The sequence below is a fragment of the Onychostoma macrolepis genome, chromosome 22 (assembly GCF_012432095.1).
Source record: "Onychostoma macrolepis isolate SWU-2019 chromosome 22, ASM1243209v1, whole genome shotgun sequence".
In the NCBI taxonomy this organism is placed as follows: Eukaryota; Metazoa; Chordata; class Actinopteri; order Cypriniformes; family Cyprinidae; genus Onychostoma; species Onychostoma macrolepis.
In genome coordinates, this window is record NC_081176.1 from 14,722,055 (window position 1) to 14,741,509 (window position 19,455).

The 19,455-nt window shown below is 44.0% G+C and overlaps 1 protein-coding gene across 4 annotated transcripts in view; it reads left to right on the forward strand.

The window, feature by feature from the left end:
• The window catches only part of bcor (BCL6 corepressor), a 49,800-nt gene that overhangs the window by 6,227 nt on the left and 24,118 nt on the right, over positions 1–19,455 (forward strand). For 3 of the 4 annotated variants that reach the window (XM_058760122.1, XM_058760124.1, XM_058760121.1), the window contains exons 2-7: positions 7,819–7,898; positions 8,735–11,737; positions 12,941–12,997; positions 13,401–13,596; positions 16,322–16,609; positions 18,274–18,663. In XM_058760122.1, the coding sequence (XP_058616105.1) occupies positions 7,896–7,898; positions 8,735–11,737; positions 12,941–12,997; positions 13,401–13,596; positions 16,322–16,609; positions 18,274–18,663 (3,937 nt within the window). In that variant the 5' untranslated portion in view covers positions 7,819–7,895. The remainder of the gene's footprint in view (positions 1–7,818; positions 7,899–8,734; positions 11,738–12,940; positions 12,998–13,400; positions 13,597–16,321; positions 16,610–18,273; positions 18,664–19,455) is intronic. The other variant, XM_058760125.1, reaches the window with a different exon arrangement.

A 19,455-nucleotide genomic window follows, 5' to 3' on the forward strand; every position in this document is an offset into this window, starting at 1 on the left:
ATTTGTGGAACTGTTGGTTTCTGTGAAATTCACGTGTGTTATTTTATTTTTCTTGTTGAGTAATAAGACGGCAGCGCGCGCTCGCGGTGGCGCGTGGACTTTCTTTTTCCGATCGGGATACACCGCGCAAGCTATTGATTTCGCGAGCCTCGCCCTTTTATATGACGCTTGCTAACCTTATGAAAATTTCAATAAATGATCCCTTTCGGTCCCTTTCAAAGCTCCTAGAAAACAAGAACTGGATGTGACCTCCAAACAAGTATATACACGTTTGGAGGTCACCTCCATTTCTTTCTTTTTTTTTCAGAGAGCTTTGTGAGAGGACTGAAAGGAAACGTTATGGGCAGAAGAAGCTTATGAAGTCATATCAAATGAATTAAATGTTTCTTGTGGAGCCTGTGCTTAACATTGAAGCGAGGTAGTCCTCAGTATGACCGCTTTGTGGAGACGCTGTAAAGTCCTCCTTTTGTTAATAGACACGAATGTTGACGAGACACTTCGCGACCTTCTTGCGCTCAAAGTTATTCGCTGTCGGGTTGTGTCCGGGACTGGAAGAAATGACTTGGCCGGTTTCTACTAAGTGAAGACACTGGCAGTTTTGTGTATAATCTATCATAGAGCTTTGAAGTTTGAGAAACCTCTTTGTCCTCGACAGGCGCGGCCGTTTGGACATTAAGATCCGTATTGATGCTATTTTTTCTCCACTTCAAATATTTCACTCACTATGTCACACAGACTGTCGTGCGATTTTCTAATAACAGACATTGCTGGGTTGTCGCACCCTGATGCTTGCTTTGTAGGAAAACCTCAGGGTTGAATCCAAGCTGTTAAAGAGCTGTGATGGTATCTGAAAGTTTGTAGGTTTAATTCCCACAAGGGCTGATCAATGAACCATTATCACTGTGCCTTGAATAAGACACCTAATCCCAGGTTTATCTAGGTTGACTTGATGAGTGTTGGTTAAATCACCCGTGATAAAAAGCTGTTCAATTATCTGTAAAGAGTTTAGACAAAACAGAAATAAAATAGTTTCGCTAAAGTGAAGATGGGTTGCTGTTGGTTATGCTGAGGCAAACTTAGGCCCCTAGTTACTGGCCTGCTTTGTCAAACCAGTGGGTTAATTTTTCACAGGAGTCTCGTTTCTAAATGCTTGCGACGTGCTATTCTGCATAATTAAAGCGCTGTGGACGCTATTAATCAAACATGTCAGAGCGTATCCGTATGAATCCTGGTGGAAAGAAAGCCCTGGATCCATCCATATTTTCATAGGCTTGCCTAAACGGCTACCGCGGATTTTTTGGCATCCAGTGTTTTAGCCTGACTCAATCACACTTGTCAATTTTAAAAGTGCATTTCAATCTGACGCGTATTGCTGCATGCACTCTTAAGTTGTTCCACAACAGCTCTTGTTACGGATTCCCAATAAGACCCATTTGGCTGTAGAAGTTTTTGAATTGGCCCATTGGATCTTTGTAGATTAAAAGAGTGCTTGATATTATATTTATAGGTTCTTTAGATCAATGTAGGCTATAACATTTTGGGTTATTTCGCGTAGGCCTAGATATTCTTCTGAAGAACTAGACAGCGAGGAGTTCTTTGTTGCCCTTAAATGAGAAAAATATGAAATCACGAAAACCCTTTCTGCTTCTAATTGAAAGCCTTAATTCGTGTGAGTGTATATACACACACTGAAGCATTCAACTGAATAAGACTTTTTACTTTGGTGCAAAATCAAACATTGCAAACTTTATAGAGTGGAACTAATGACAGATTTAATGTTATATAAAAGCCGACAATCTGCTCATTATTTGTTCCAATCTGTTCAAAACAACATAATCGAAGCTTCCGTACAGCGGTTCAGTTTTTTAGTCTTAAATGATCCCCACTTTTTAGACTTTTTAGGACTTTTTTTTATATTTCTACGCATGCATTTATTTTTGTTCTTAATCTCTGTTTTGTTGATGCAATTAAAGATTACAGTGTTTGTATACGAACTGTTGTTTTCCACCCTTTATTTCGTCCACTCCCCCGACTCGCCCTGCCGGGACCCCCAGCTCTCCGGGTTTGTTTATTTATAGCCCGTCAGCTCAGTGTGAGCTCACGCCTGCATGGTCTCCTCACCCACGGAGCCTGTCTGCTGGAGACAGACCAGCCTATATTCCGATGTCAGCGTCAGATTTGCAAGACAGAAAGTGTGACATGTCTGCCCCGTATTGTAATGCTCTATACATACCCGCGGGTGGAATTTAGACCGACAAGTCATGGCCTGAGTTAAACCGGTGCCACAGTTCACGGAATATTTTAAGTGATTGATGTTGGCCATGAATCTGGCGGAAATCAAAATGAGCCACATAACAGAGTTTGGCTGCATTAGAGGTTACGGAGATATCCTATGATAGAACATCAGAGGCCAGCCCACTGCGGTCAATAAGCTATTTTAGATGATTTTTGCTGGTTATTTTGTGTTTTAACAAAATGCATGACGATTGAACGGTATATATGAAGAATTAATATTTTAGTCTGTCTAAATATGTGCTTGAAATGTGCTCTGGCAGTTACGGCAGAGAGAGAAAAAATACATAAAAAGCAAAAGTAAAGTTCTTTGGGACAAAAGGCTTCTTTTCTGTTTATTTTAGACGCTTTATAATATATATATTGTGTATTTATAACAACTTTTGCTATTGGTTAGAATTTTAGTTTCAGAAATGAATCTGGAGCAGTCGATATATAGACCCTTTGCACATCTGTCAAAACAAATCAATTCATCATCTCATAAAAAACAATTTGCAAAACATTTGGGCTAAATATTAAATATTTTATGTTTAACACCCAAGCACCCGCGAGCAGTCATCCTCACAGAGTTGATTTCTTTACTAAATCGTGTTGCCAGAGTTTGCTTTTGTCTTGGCAGCCCGTTTGGCTTTATTCGCCAGCGTTTTAGTTCGTGTGAGGGAGGAGAGATGCGCGCGGATCGGATTTCGGAGTTTGGCTCCCGCTGGAGACGTCACGGTTTGATTGAAGTTTCTTCTCGGTCCGAGTGGTCCCGCGGGACGGCGCGCGCTGAAACGGGAGAGCTCTTCTCTTCGCTTCACCGAGCTTTTGTGCCGCAGCAGGAGCCCCGGCGTGCACGGATCGCTGCGCGCTCCCGGAGCGACGCCTACCCATGGATACATTGTTTTCTTTTCTTTGCGCTGCGTTTCTTTTTTTTTTTCTCTCACGTTAAAAGCTGGGATTTTTGATACAAATACACTGTATTGGAGATGATAGATTATAAAGACGTGGTTTGAAAATGACAGTCACTTTAGCTTCTACTTAGAACCGAAAAGGAGAAGTGCAACTTCAACAAGGATGTTTTTTTTTCTCTCATAGCAAACCATCTAAGTAATCTGGTGCTTTAATAAACAGCTACTAGCCAGTGTCTCTCCTTATTATGGTGGAGAATGGTATATTAGTTAAACGATTAACAGCACGCAATGAGCTGCAAAGTCATCATACATAGACATGATAAAACCGCTCTCAATTAAAACAAAACCACACACCCTGAAGAGGTAATGCTTTAGAAGTAACACGCATTTAGCTATCCATATTAGACGTTTAAATATTTTATCTGCATTCACATGTGCTCTTTTTAATAACAAAATGTGTCACCTAATAGTCTGATAGCAAGATATATATTAATGAGTAAAGTGGGGATGAGGTACATAATCTGCTCATTATCTTGTGCACGAGCTAAAAACGGCTTAGTTAGGGTGTCTGGAATTAAATAGGGTAGGGGAATCGTAAGAAATGTGCCCGTTTTGCGTCCTTAACTCCTCATGAAAGGTTCTTTTAGGACTTTTTAAATGTTTGGGGAGAAAAAAATAATAATAATTTTCACATCTTGTCATCTCATGAGCCTTATGAACAACATTTCTTGGTTCATTTCAAATGGAAGTTGGAACATGACTAATTGTAACTGAATCAGATTAATTCAGTCCAACTGAATCACAAGTGCATTTGACTCACCAAAAAGATCCGGCTCAGAGTAATTCGTTCGGAGAACAGGTTGTGGAAAGTCATTAGATCGTGGATCGTAGGCTGCTATAACGTTTCGCACTGTAAACTCAGCAGTGAGGTTCTGGTACCGCTGAATATTAGTGCAATAAACACAATTAAAGTGCAGGGTTCGCTCTACATCGGCGGAAGGATGCAAGTTCAAGAACCCTTTACGGAATCGACCGTCACTCGGGTTTAAAAACGGAACCAGTTCCGAATAGCAGTTCTCGGGTCCCAAGTCTCAGAGAACCCAATTCGTATCGATTTGTATTCGCAAGCAAGAAGAGACAAGAGAGAGAGAGAGAGAGAGAGAGAGGGTTGGCTAGAGCCATCGCTGTAGTCTCTAGAGTACACGCACGCAACCCACCATTTCAGAGCAGCGCAGAGCGCTCACGCGGCAGACGGGGAGGTGAGCGAGAGAAAGGAATGGCTGCGGGGGCCGCAAGCGGAATGTGAGCGCTGCCAGCGCGTGGGGCTCGCAGCAATTCGTATCGCTTCTCGCAGCTGAATGTCTGCAGGCAAATAATCACTTTTGTACACGTTGCGTCTTAAATATCCGAGCCCTGCCCGCAGTATGTTTTGTTTTTCTCTTTTTTTTATATGTATATAATGGGCCAGCCAATGCATGTGCGCATAGAAAAATGAAAAGTTTTGTTTTGTGTTGTGTTGTAGGCTATAGGGATGCGAAACATGCATGCTGACCCTTTGACTAAAAGATACAGATAACGTTTTTTGTTTGTTTGACAAACTATAGGTTTCAAAAGATTTTTTTCTTTTCTCAAAATTTTTTGTTTTATAGCGGGCAATTGTGTCACATGGGGATGATTAAAAAATATATTTTTATTTTTATATGAAAGTCTGGTTAATATTGTCCTAGAAACGATTTACCATGCCTTCATTGTTTATTTTGCAATTTATCAATCAATCCTTTTACATATAAATATTATGAATTATATAGGCCTATAATATTTCTCCCAGACCAAGACTTTTTAAACTGAAAGTTAAATAAAATTAGGCTAACCCGCACAGTCAATATATCAATATTTAGCCTATGTGTGGAAATGTGTAATTTTTAGTCAGGTGTGTCAAGAGTGAAAATATTAGGCTATTTAAATGTGTGCATTTAAGACAGTTCTAAGATACATAATATGCAGTGTATGAAATTATCAACAATGGGCTTCAAAAATGTTTAACATGTAATTTTAGATGCTGCAAAAATGACGTTGCCGTGGAAGTCTTTATAAAAGTATTTTCTCCTTAAAACTCAGTGTTTTTCTTCTTCTTCTTCTAATAATAATAATAATAATAGGCCTATATGTTTGTTTTCTAAAAGTAAAATGCTGCAAAAGTGCATTTTCGTTCAGAGTCATTTAAAAAGGAAAATAATAAATATTCTGCTTTTATTTATAATTACCACAGAAAGTGTAAAATGGATCTGAGTTTGGCCTTCGCTAATATGAGATAATCTAGGATAATTTATGTATGAGTGTCAGTAATGTGGACGCATATTTCACCCGGAGCACCTTGTAGGCTATCACACGTTCATTTTCAGTTAGACATTGGACGCTTTGCGCTTAAGGTAATAAAGATAAGCTCCATACCTTTCACTGCAAAGCAGTTCTCTTTGAAATGGCGCGCTTTAATGAAAATATCTTCTTCACATAAGGGCTGTATTACATAAGTTACGGAGGTATGCGATGCATTTTAGTAGGCTATAGGCCTACATTTCGCGTGTCTTGAAAAGCTTTTGTCCTTGTATTTCCCCCTTCATTCGGCTTTGTTTTTATCTCCTGCTGACGGATATTATAAAACATTTTACTGCCACTTTAAGAGCAGTAGAGAGTGTCGGCGCGGCGGACGATACACTTGGCGATCTGCCACAGTTGGAGAGCTGATGGCGGGGCCTCTGGGGCTCCTAGGTGGAGATCTCAGCGGCCTTCCTTTCTCTGCACTTGAGGCCTTACTGCAAAAACTCACACCTCAGGAGCTAAACATTTAACACTCTCTTTCAGCTCTCCGCACACTTTATAACATCATCTCGTGTTTTTCTGTCAACAACACCGACCTGATGCAACGGCTTTCACGCCTGGTGCCTTTGGCTTATCCGTGCCACACTGTCACGCAAACGTCTTTGGGTAGGCATTGAAAATAATAATTTTTACTTGTAAAATATACTAAGCATTAGGCCTATAGTTGTTTTGATCTTTTTTTATTTTTGTATACCAAATGGCAAATTCAAAGATTATTTTCTTTTGTTAGTAATTCATTCTTTTAGTTTTTATATAGGCTATATATCATAATTTGAATGTGTATATATGTGGGTACTTTTTATTTGCTTTATAATTTTGCGCATTACCTGCACGGTCTATTAGCTTTGAAGTGAGCCTAACATTACGCGCTGCAAAATTACAACATTTTTTTTCTTGAGCAGCGCAACGACAGAAACGACAAACCAATAATAATGGCGGGGCTAAAGAACGTAAAATACATAGCAAAATTTAACCTTTGTATAGTCTTGTTTAGTTTGAAAGCCAAGGTGATTAGAAACAAAGTTATAACAGCAAATGCAGCTCGATTCAGTGTTGGCTCACCTGCATTAAATGGCAGACAAAGCGCCCGGCGAGCTTGGCTTGTGATTGATGTCTTTGAGAGCGGAGGTTTCTTTCCTCCGTGGGGGGTGAGTACCCCTCTTACCGAAGCGCCCCTCAAATGCATAATGTCCTCGCCCCCGCTGGCGCAATGAAAGAGCGGGTCACAGAGGGGACGGAAAATGAGAGCGCAGAGAACGTGACTGAATGGCCAAGGCGAGTGGGTTTCTGCTGCGCTCCCCACGGCAGGGTCGGATTAGGCTTTGCGAGCAGAGGAGCATGGGGGAAGGGAGGCACACGCTCCGGGAACAGGGGCAGAATTTACGTTTATTAAGTTTAATGGCGGCTTAATGCTGGTGTAGTTATAGAACAATAATTCAACTTCGCGTGTAAATGCAAGCGGGCTACTCACGTGCATGTGCTTAGCCTGAATAGCAATGCATCTTTTACTGTTTTGCATAAATGCAACTGCTTTTAGTGATAAATTGTAATTGTCTTAATACATTCTGCTTGTGCATTAAAGCTGTTGTGCAGCACAGGTTGCTATGGAAGTGATGCATGCACATCTGTGTGTGTATGTGTGTAGGTTGGTTTGATTGATGACAGAGGGCAAACTGTCTCACTCCTTCAATAGCAGCGACTGTGGCCATGTCTCTAGATAAGCTCTGGGTCTGCGTTATTGAAATCTGGGGTCTGTAGAGCCATCAATAACAGAGGCGCAGCTCGCCTACTCAACAAAGCTCTGCTGTAATGTCTTGCCAAGCCGTGGGGCTGGGCGGCAGTATTTTGGGGGGAGGGGGCAGCTTTTGATTGCTGCTTTCTCCGATGTAATGATGACCCCCCCTGCGTTGGTCTGTATGAGTACAGAACACGGAGGGATTCCTTATCAGAGCACTTGCTCTGAGATAACAAGGCACGTGGCCTGGTGACCATTCGTGGAGACGAAGGCATGTGGATGTGGAAAAGCAGGCCAAGGCCTCATGAAGAGGTCGTTTCTCATTTTCTCTCTCTCTTCTCATGTTAGCAGTAGTATGCCAATTTCTCCGCTCAGTGATCAAGGTTCATTTTCACTGCGGTTCATTGTGTTTACCCTGAACTGAAAATGGTATATGAATAAATAATAGAATGTTGTAAATATTCTGCCTTAAGAGCTGCATGACGTATAAGATCTTTGTTTTTGTTTTTTCTCCAACAGAAAATTATCCTTATGGGATGGTGAAGACCAGGGAATCTGTTGAGAACTAACAGAGAAATAGAGTCCTCATTCAAAGCATGGTAAGCATTTCATTTAATACATACTCATGCATGTAAACAACAGATATTCTCTTTTAGTTAGTCATGCGTGAGAACAGCTTTGTGTCATTTATTTTTTTCATAGAGAGACAGACTTCAAACTATCCCCTCCCACATTGAAATATATCAACCTGTCATGCTTGCAAAGAGCGTAATCACCTGTTTTCTTGCCATTAGAATTTTCCATTGTTGACAGATGCATTCTCTCAGAATGCACAGGCCAGGACTGGCATAATTTGACTCCCAGGTTGCTCTCAGGTATTATGGGAAGACCGATCTGTGCTGTCTGCCAGACTGCCCAGAAAGCATACATCAAGGCTGCTGCGTTTCCCGCACTATAACCTCGCTGAAGCTGACATTTAAAAAAACGTTTTCTGCGTTCGCCTGTTCTGACCTTGACTAGTGCAATGTGTTGTGACGTCCTTGTAATTTCCTATTAGCTTTTTTTAAGGTGGTGGGAAAATAATCAGATTACTTTGTATGAATCAGTTTGTGATTAGAAAGTGAGATGCTTTTCTCTCTGACCTTCTAATAAGAAAGTCTGATGTTTATATAAAATGACCACTTGTGGTGTCTGTCATGTGCTGTGATTCATTTTTGTGGTTCTTATCACATGCAGTCTCTTATTTCAGTGATAAATCTGCCCTCTCATTTAGTGAAGGGCGATAAAGATTGGATGGATTGAATCTGCTGTTAATCTGTATTGGCCTTTTGTTCACTTGTCTGTTCGTTGTCTGAATCTTATTGTTCTTTGTTTGTTGTCTTCTTCTGCACTCCCTCTCCCCCCACCCTTACCACTCTCTGCTCTTTTGTCCCAGGTGGATGCGAGTACAACCTGCAGAATGAACCATCTCAGTGCACTTGGCATCGATCGGGCCAGCCTGATGCGGGAGAGCCTCCATGTTCACGGAGGGATGGTTTATCCACCAGGAATTCGGACCCTGCAGACCGAAAAGGGCTATGTTGGTGACAGGATCCCTGACTTGCTCTACAAACCAGATGTGTCTCTCGACAGCAGAAAGACCGCAAACAGTTATGTTGGACTTTATAAAAGTTCCCCTCCTGGGATTCAAAAGCCGCTGGTTGTGCCTGGGTCTGGTGCAGATGCTTTAGGGTTGGACAGACGGGTCATACCAGCAGATAAACCCCCAGAATTGAGTCTCAATGGTGGTAGCAGCTATCTGCGGGTTCCCTGGATGAATCCCTACCATGAAGCTGGAATGTACTCCTTCTTAGACTCCAGTAAATACACTACTTTGAACATGTATAAAGCATCAATCCTGTCACAACCACCACCTTACCTTCCCCAGCATCTGGCCTACCAGTCTCTATGTGCAGGAGGCAGTGCAGCTGGTACAGAGCGCTTGTTTTACATGCCCCCCTATCCCCCTGCACCTATATCTTCGCCCCTTGCTCCTCCTCTCAGGATCCCCACTTCGACTGTTGCCCCTAATGCACTGTCACCTATGATGCACCACCAGGACAAAACGATACAGAGTATTGGTCCAAGGATTCACCATGAGCCCTCAGCATTTGGGCAGCAGACCATTCATCAGCAGACCCAGCCCCACCACCAGTCACCCAGTGATAGGCAGCACAGCAGCAGTGGAAATAGTGCCAGCAACAGCAAGTCCATCCGGACCCCATCCAGCAAAAACACAAGCAGCACTAGCAGTAATGTTAGCAACAGTAGCAGCGTTGGTGTTAGCAGCAGCTCCAGTTCCATAGTCTCAGTAGACTCATGTCCTTCACATGTAATGCAGCCGCCCCGCCCTACACCACGCCCCTCTCAGCCGCCTGCAGCACCACCACCCCCTCCCCCACCTCTTGTGGATAGCACTATGGATTTCCAAAAGCCTATGTACAGAAGTCCTTCCTCATCCTCGTCATCTTCACCATCGGTTGCTCACCCTGTCTACATTAGCAGCATGTCCAAAGAGCTTCGCTCTCCAATTCGGCCTGCTAGCCAGAAGCCTAAAGCCAAAGAGGCAACCATGGAGTCCAATAGAGGTATGGGGAATGAAAGAAAGAGCAGCAGCTCACCTGTTAAGACCTCTTCTGAGAAACCACCTCAACAGGGGCCTATTACCAAAGACCCAGCAGACAAGCCTTTAGACCTGTCTGCCAAAATCATGGACTTTGAAGGACCTACCAATGGGTATCCCCCAAAATTAGAGGCCTTAGCCAAGCTTGGCTACTCCCCTACTGCCCGTTATGGACTTCCCCCAAACAGGGAACTTTTAAAAGAAACTCTTTCTCCATCATCCTCCACAGTAAGCACTTCTTCTAAAACTCCAGAAAGGCCTGAGATAATTAGCACTTTACCATCTTCCTGGGTGGTGCCAAGTCCTTCCCAGACAATCAGCTCTGAGGCAAGTCAAAACAAAGTCTCCAGCATCATCAAGAATAAGAATCTTGAACATGTGGTGCCACAGTCAAGAAGTTCCTCTTGTCCCAGAATTGATGACCAAAACAATGGCTCAATCCCAAGTTCTGCTCCTGCTGTCATGACTACAGCATCTCGGCCATCATCTGTCTCACCTTCTCCCAAGATTAATGGAGAATGGCCAAAGTCGGTTCCCACCCCACCAGAAAAGACCCCAACAGCTACAAAGCCCTCAAAGACACTCAAAAAACCTGAAACCCCTGAAATTGGCTTTAAGCCTCAGCAATCACATTTGGAGAATGGACATGCTCCAAGCCATCTCTACATGTCTCAGGGTGAAACTTATCTTCCTCCCAGCTTAGCATATTCTAACAGATATCTCTCATACCCAGTACCCGAGAGTCTTTCCCTTTCCCACTTGCAGTTGTCAGGAAAAGGGCCAGTGTACCCTCATCCAGTTCTACTTAGCACTAACAGTTTGTATTCAGCACGTTTACCACACAAACCCGGTATCCCATACGGAATCCCACCCAGTCATGGAGAATATCTGACCTACCACGACTCACAAGAGATGGTCCATCCACTAATGTCTCCCCACCTACCCCTGGACCACAAAGTCACTGAGCGTCTGGAACTGAGGCACAGACCCCTGGACAAGCCTTGGCATCACGATGAGGCTCGGTACAAGCGCCAAAGCATCACTGACATAGACCCAGGCTATAAATCTGAGAGGGAGTCAGAGAGGCAAGAAGTTTTGGGCTCAAAGTCTCAGAACAAGCCTTACATAGTGAATAAAGAGGAGATTGTCTGTATCGACCTGGTCCAAGATGACACAGATGGCAGTCCAGAGCCAGACAAACATAGTGCCGTCGATGCCAAATGCAAAGAGCCAGCTAAGCCAGTCGGCAGTGGGACAGGGATGGGGAATGAGAGTGGCAGTAATTCTGAGGGGAAAGAGCCAGAGCTCATGCAGATTTTGCGCTCCGGCCAGGCTGCCGTATCCTGGCCAACTGATTCAGAGCGGCAGGCAGAGGTATGCAGTCCGCCTCGGCCACAGAAGCAGTCTGACTCTCCTGTGCACAGCCAGAGTGAGGAAAGCTCCTCTGAGCATAGCCCACTACCTGACATGTTGGAAGAGCAGACATTGCGCTGTGCCAGAACCTCCGGCGAAAGGGCTCGAGCTGATGGTGCTGAATTCAAAGTTGATCGGCACCACGCTAATCGACAATATGTGGACCTGGGCAAGGATGTACCAGAAGATGCAGAGTCCCATGAGGATGAGGAGGAAGGACATGGCTTGTCAAAAAACAAGAAATCCAGCTTGGCCAAAAGAATAGCCAACTCCTCAGGCTATGTTGGCGACCGCTTCAAGTGCGTCACCACTGAGCTGTATGCGGACTCCAGCAAACTGAGCCGGGAACAGCGAGCCTTGCAGGTGAGTTCTGCAATTATTGTATGTCGGTTGGGATGAATAGGAAAGTTTGTGCAGTTTTGGACCATGTCACATGTCATTGTCACACTTTCAGTTTGAGAAGCATTCAGATCCCTTAAGGTCAAGTAAGAGTGCTATAATGTAAGAACACCTCATATATTTTTTGTTCCCTGGTCAACTCTTCATGTACCAGTAGCTGTCATTGAATTAGATAAAGTTCCCAGCCATCCTGAGATTTACAGCTTCTCTTTAAAAATAGCTCAATGACCTTAGTTCCGGCTTTGAACGGGCACTCGTATCTACCTTCCACACTCTGTTATATTGAACGCCTTGCTAATTACAGATCTTCGTAACCCACACTCCCTCTCCTGCTCTCTCTTTCTAGCAGTTTTTGGGCCCCTGCTGTGAATCTGTCAAACAGGCTTTAATGGCAGCAGTTCTACAGTTAGCATGAGAGAACTTGGGCGTTTGTACAAGAGCACACACACTTGAGTGTGTGGTTCAGTCAACGGCTGAAAGGGTTAACACAAAGTGCCGTCTGTGGCTGCTTTGCCCAGTCGTGCGGAAGCTCAGCTGCTGAGTGTTTGTGTGTGCGCATGCATGCCGTGGCCTTGCTAGCACATAATGCTGCAGGCAACTGTTAACCTGCAGGTGAGCCCCGGAGACCGGTGTGTGCGGGGCATACCAAAACATAATCGCACACCCTTTCCTACACGCTTCCATCTTGCACTCCTTTCCTCTCTCTACACATGCACACCCCTAGGCCCCCACTAGCCATGTGCGTGGTGGCAGCCCTCCCAGCTTAAGTGAAATCCGGCCCATTCTTTCCTGATGGGGAAGATTAGAGCTCTTACCAGCAGCAGCGAGCAGAGCACTCGCCGACTGGCAGAGTCATTAGTGCACACACACATAGTCGCGCAGCGGAGGGAGAGCAAGGGAGAGGCTGATGGAAGACAATGCCCTAATTTCAGATAGCCCACACATTTTGGAAAGTCCTTTTTAAATAAGCCCAGTATGTTCTACACATTTCCACATAACTATCTTACATCATTTAAACAAGCCTTAGCATTCTCAACTATATCATGAATTTCCCCATATTTTTGTGTATGAGGGTAAGTTAATGTTTGTTTGCAGATGTGTTAACTTTGTGTAAATATTCAATTCAAATCATTGAAAAAGACATTGAGCCCCATTCTGATTGCTTAGATGGAAGGATTATCACAAGAGGACAGTAATTTAAGTCAACCAGCTGCGTTTTGGGAGGTCAGTTCATTTTATTTTTAAATTACTAATCAGTTGAAATGAGTAACACTTGGTTTTGCGCCCACAGGCGGTTGTGAAGTTAGACTTTATTTCCTTCCTTTTCCCCCTTTCTGAGGGGCCCTGAAAATTGCATGGTCAAATATGAGTAAAATAAATCCCCTGATTTCACCTATATCAGTTAGATTTTGTTATAAGTTATTGATATGCATTTGCTGCATTTACTCTAATGCGCTTTAGCTCCTGTTCTACTCTCACTGCAGATTTATTTTATGCAAGTTTTATTCTGTTTTTTCCCTCTATTTTTGTTGTACTGGAGCACACGAGAGACAGGCTTTACAGCTGGTGCTCGTAACACTGGATCTGGTTTCACGATTGTGCTGCGTGTGTGTGTGTGTCTGTGTAGCGTGCGATGATGCGTTTCTCGGAGCTGGAGCTGAAGGAAAAGGAGGGGTGTGTGTCGTCTGCAGCGCCCGGACTGGGAAGAGAGAGGGAGCTGGCAGAGAGCCAGCGCGGAGCGGGAGACTGGGAACGAAGCCAGCCAAGCTCCAGGCCCTCCGCAGCCCTTTCGGCCCTCTCCGATCACACCGAGCAGCACAACGGTAAGATGCTCTCTCTCTCTCACACACACACACACACACACAAGCGCAATCCCTCTCCCGCTCCTGCTCTCCCTTTTATATTCTTTTTCTTTTCTGGCTATCTTTGTTTCACACTCTCTGTCTTTCGTGAAACGTTTCTAACTTTCGTCTTGCTTGCAGGCTGCCTTTTTTTATGCATTTCGCTCATCCGATCTTCAGTATCCATCCCAGATTCACAGGCGCTTGCTCGTTCTTCACCGCACCCCCCCCTACATTTCCTCCCCTTGTCACTAGGGACGGTCCCTGTGCTGTGGCACTCCATGCTACAGCGTTAAACCAGCGGAAACGACGTGGTAAACATGGCTTCCGCCACCGCCACCCTCAAACAGGAAGCGCTCACATAAACATGCACATGCTCTGACTCTCTCTCTCTCTCTCTCTCTCTCTCTCTGTCTCTCTCTCTGCTGTTTTGGCTCTTGTTTTTTCCACTTGAGCTTTGGTAATGGCCTAATGCCATCAGATTTCCAAATCAACACTTTGCTGCTATGTGACCTCGCTCTCCCTGGTGGCTTTCACAGAGGCGAGGCGTTTCCTGTGCATGTGGGTCAGAGTGTGTGTGTGTGTGTGTGTGTGCGTGCGTGCGTGCGTGTGAACGTTCGCATGTGTGTCAGCCACACGGACAATTAACAGCGCTCTGGATTACATAAACAGAGTGCGCTCGGCAGACCGGCAGTTCCTGTGAAGCTTTGAAGGTGAAAATGCTACAGAAAACCTTCTTCTATAGTTTTAAGTTGTCGAATACCTTTCTATTTAACAATCAATGTGGTTCAAGTAATTGATTATTTGACTTTGTGTGTCCTTTTAGGATGTTTCATGTCCTTCGTTCCTCTCTTGATTTTTATGCCCCATCTGTCCTTCAACATCTCTCTCTCTCTCACACACACACACACACACACACAAGCGCAATCCCTCTCCCGCTCCTGCTCTCCCTTTTATATTCTTTTTCTTTTCTGGCTATCTTTGTTTCACACTCTCTGTCTTTCGTGAAACGTTTCTAACTTTCGTCTTGCTTGCAGGCTGCCTTTTTTTATGCATTTCGCTCATCCGATCTTCAGTATCCATCCCAGATTCACAGGCGCTTGCTCGTTCTTCACCGCACCCCCTACATTTCCTCCCCTTGTCACTAGGGACGGTCCCTGTGCTGTGGCACTCCATGCTACAGCGTTAAACCAGCGGAAACGACGTGGTAAACATGGCTTCCGCCACCGCCACCCTCAAACAGGAAGCGCTCACATAAACATGCACATGCTCTGACTCTCTCTCTCTCTCTCTCTCTCTCTCTCTGTCTCTCTCTCTGCTGTTTTGGCTCTTGTTTTTTCCACTTGAGCTTTGGTAATGGCCTAATGCCATCAGATTTCCAAATCAACACTTTGCTGCTATGTGACCTCGCTCTCCCTGGTGGCTTTCACAGAGGCGAGGCGTTTCCTGTGCATGTGGGTCAGAGTGTGTGTGTGTGTGTGTGCGTGCGTGCGTGTGAACGTTCGCATGTGTGTCAGCCACACGGACAATTAACAGCGCTCTGGATTACATAAACAGAGTGCGCTCGGCAGACCGGCAGTTCCTGTGAAGCTTTGAAGGTGAAAATGCTACAGAAAACCTTCTTCTATAGTTTTAAGTTGTCGAATACCTTTCTATTTAACAATCAATGTGGTTCAAGTAATTGATTATTTGACTTTGTGTGTCCTTTTAGGATGTTTCATGTCCTTCGTTCCTCTCTTGATTTTTATGCCCCATCTGTCCTTCAACATCTCTCTCTCGCTCTCTCAGAATGGCCACATTAACTCTCTCCGGGTGACGCGAATGATGTTACCATGGTGATCTGTTTTGGTTCAGAGTTGCTATGGTGCACACATTGCCATGAATTATGGGATGCATGTGGTGTTAGTCACATGCTTTGTGCGTGTCTGTGAGAGCCCGGGGCAGGGTGGGCTGCATTCTTACCCAGGCCAGTATAAAGGTAGTTCTGTTCTGCATCGAGAGCGTGTTAATCAAGTCATTTTGTATGCATTATTGCGCACCATTTTTATTAATTTTGTGGAATGTGTATTTTTTGGTAAATTTGATAGATTTGGTTTATATGTGACTTATAAGGTGTCAGCTAGCTGCGTAATGTGCGAGTGCATGATTTTAGGACGTGTATGTGATGCTATATATGGTGCGAGTGTGTGTGTGTGTGTGTGTGTGTGTGTGTGTGTGAAAGAGAGAAGCGGGCGGTATGGAGCGTGAGCCCCTAGCGCCTGTCTTTGATCTGCGCTGCTGCTCTTAGCTGCCGGGAGACATTCTCAAGGAGCGCTTTTCACTGCCACACACAGAACGGGAGAAAGCAGGAGAGGGGGAGGAGAGAGAGGAAGGGGGAGGGAGAGGAGACTCGAGCTGGGTTGCCGCTTGCGCTCTTGGCACGGATGTTTCGGGCTAATTTAAGCTCGCAGAGAGAGCGAGCGTCCCTGTTTGCCGTCTAGCTCCCCGTGTGGGATGGGTGTGGTGTAGTTAGCACAAACACGCAAGTGTCCAGGGTAGGGGGGGACGGGGTTGTTTTTCTGTAGTCTTTTCCTTTGTATCTCTCTCTGTCTACTCTCGGCCTCTACTGGTTTGTCGCGCTTCTTTTGAACTTGGAAAAAGGTCTTTCTTTGCAAACCGGTGACGCAATGTATCAGACTAACGCAATTGTGTTTGTGTGGCCACGCAGGTGCGACGCCGACATGTGCAAACAACAGAGTTCCCGTGCTCCAGCGGTGCGGCCCACCAGCCGATGTCCCGCAGTCCCGCCGAGCAGAGGAGAGGAGAGCGAGGGATGTGAAAGGAGAGGAGGAGGGGTCTGTTGGCACGGCGACGGGCAGGAAACGTGCATTGGGTTTGGAACAGAGCCAAGGCCACCCTGATTGCGCGCACACCGCAGAAGAGAGAGATGGAGAGAGACGGACGAGAGGAGAGGACGATAATGGCATCGCGGCGAAGAGAGCGAGACTGATTTCAGGTAGACATCTAGGCTGTCTGTCTCTCCAATGTCCTTCAGCATGTCTGTCCTCTTTTTCCCGTCTCTTCTTTCCACCAGCTCCAAGTGGCGGATGGTCTGCTCTGTCTTTCATCTTATCGCCGGCCTCCTGACACGTCTCACTCTCTCGCTGCTCTTTTCCCTTTTCCTCTGCTTGCTCCAGCTTTGATCCTTTCGCTGACCTTTTTGATTCATCTTGATTTGTGTTTATTGCCGTCACATGGTCCAAATAAACACAACTGCCGGTCGTTCTCTACCCTACTCTCTCTTTGTGCTCAGTCTAAAGGGCGTTTTCAGACATCAAAACAACCTTTGTATAAACTCGCATCGCTTAAACTTGTCCCAGAAAGCTTGTTTTTGTCAGCAAAACGTGGGTGTCTGTTCAGCTCTGTACTTTAATTTAAAAGCTATCAAACTGGTGGGTGTTTGTGTTCTAGAAGGAAACAACTCTGTTAACAATTGGAAAACAATTCCTGCTCTAAGTGCGCAACCCTTTGTTTATACTATGCACTGACACAAGTGAACATTGCTAAATTCAGTTGTAAATGGGTTGCAGTGCATTGTGGAGATGCATTACGATCCAATTCAGGGGATGCATTGTGAACATTTGGTGGTCAGAGATCAGCGTACAGCCTAATGCGCTCTAAATGTGTCAGTCAAGCAACAGCTAATGATTCATATAACCACATACTTATTATGCCAGAACATGAAATTTGGGCGCAGTTTAGTACGCAATGTATGTCGTCACAAACAGTGTTGGGGAGTAACTAATTACATGTAACTGAGTTACATAATTTAATTACAAAATAAATGTAACTGTAATCTGTTACAATTACTGAGGGAAAAAAAAGTGTAATTAAATTACAGTTACTTATGAAAATGTTCATTTGAATATCATTATATCTGAATATTTTCTAACACGCATAGATTTGAATGATTTTTTTTTTTTTTTGCCCCCAAATTCCATTGACTGCTTTAAAATACGAGACACCAATGTTTCAGGAGTTTAGGACACATGCTTATTTGATAACCATTTTATTTCCTATTTGGGTTTGTGTCCATGCTTTATTTTTTAAGATGAACTCTTTTTTTTTTCTTTCTTTTTTTTCCCGTTTCTAGCTATGCAAAGATTTCATTTCAAATATATTAAACCTGTATTTAACCTCAGAAAGATCTCAAAGTAAAAAGAGGTGTTAAAGTCTGATTTTGTTGTGGCTGTGCTTTAAAATTAAATTATTATAATCTTAATTCAAGTGATGAAGGATTTTGAAGTCTGACAGTATTTAATTAAATTAGGGTTGATTACTACTGTAAGGTTAACCCTGCCTGCTTTAAATGTTTCAAAATGATTAACATTTGAAAACATTTGTTAGAAAAGTACTCAAAAAGTAATCAAATGCAATCAGTTACATTATTTTAATAAAGTAATAGAAATACTTACACTACTTATTAAATTTTAAGTAGGGTAACTTGTAATCTTTTACCCATTACATTTCCAAAGTAGCCTTCCCAACACCGGTCACAAAACCAGAACCTACCCTTCTGATTTGAGAGGCGTAGTAAATCCAGGTGTATCCAGCTGACCACTTAAGATTGGATCATGTTAATACAAGGTATAAATGGATTGCTTTTATCTCTCTCCACAGACGTGTGGCCGCAGCCCTCCGAGCAGGAGGTGAAGAATCTGAAGGTGTGTATCGAGTTGACGGGTCTTCGGCTCAGTAAACCCCGCCACCTCCATAATCTCCAGGAACTGTGGGATAGACAGGGGCAGCTCAACCATGACAGGCCACAATTCGGGGCTCCCAACATGGGTTTGTCTCCCACATCCAAAGCCTCTCTTCCTCAACTCCAAACCGCCAGGAGGGAAAAGCTTGACCCTTGCCCCTCAGAGTTCCCGAGAGTCACCCACGGTGTCCCCGCTGTGGATCGAAAGGTCAAAGCGAATGGATTTGAAGAGAAGGGGGTGAAGAGGAAAGCAGAAGTGGAGAAAGGCTGGACTAAGGACCAGCTGGAATACCCAGAATCCGACACAGGTACGTCTTCTCATTAGGTCTCATTTAAATGCATGGTTGTAAGTGAAAAGCAAAGCATTCTGGGTAGAACAGAGAAGCCTGTCTGTGAAAATCTTTAGAGGACATTTGTGTCAAAAGGACCTCAGACTTGAGATGGCATGGGACAACGGTGTAAATTGGTTTTGTCGTCTTTATCCTGTTTTATTTGCATGACTAAACAGTTTCCTCTTTTAGCCACAAACCATTCAGGTAAAGAATGCCGATACAGAGAGTGCTGTTTCTTATGCACCACAAACTACATACTACGCCCTACAGATGGCTTACATACTACACTTTATGCCCTATACCCTACATACTGCATCTCTACGTCCTATGCATTGCACTCTACACAATGCAGTCTATGTAGTATCTCCCTTTGTAGGGTACAAACCTATAAACTACAATCTACGCTCTGCACACTACCTTTTACACCCCGTTTCCCGCAAACTATTCCCTACACCCTAAATATTATGGCCTCACATCCAACATAGATTACAGCCTATGACATTTACCTTACATATGCCATACATACTACATACTACATCCTACATACTGCATTTACATACTACATTTTACACAATACATACTACAATCTGTATCCTTAAAACTACATATTGTGGCATACAATCTACACACTACACTTTACATGGTATACACCACACCCTATTTAGTATGTAATGTTCCCTATATACTACAGTCTATACCCTACACATGTGCATACTACGTCCTACATACTATACCTTTCTATAATTTACAAACTACATCCTTTCACAC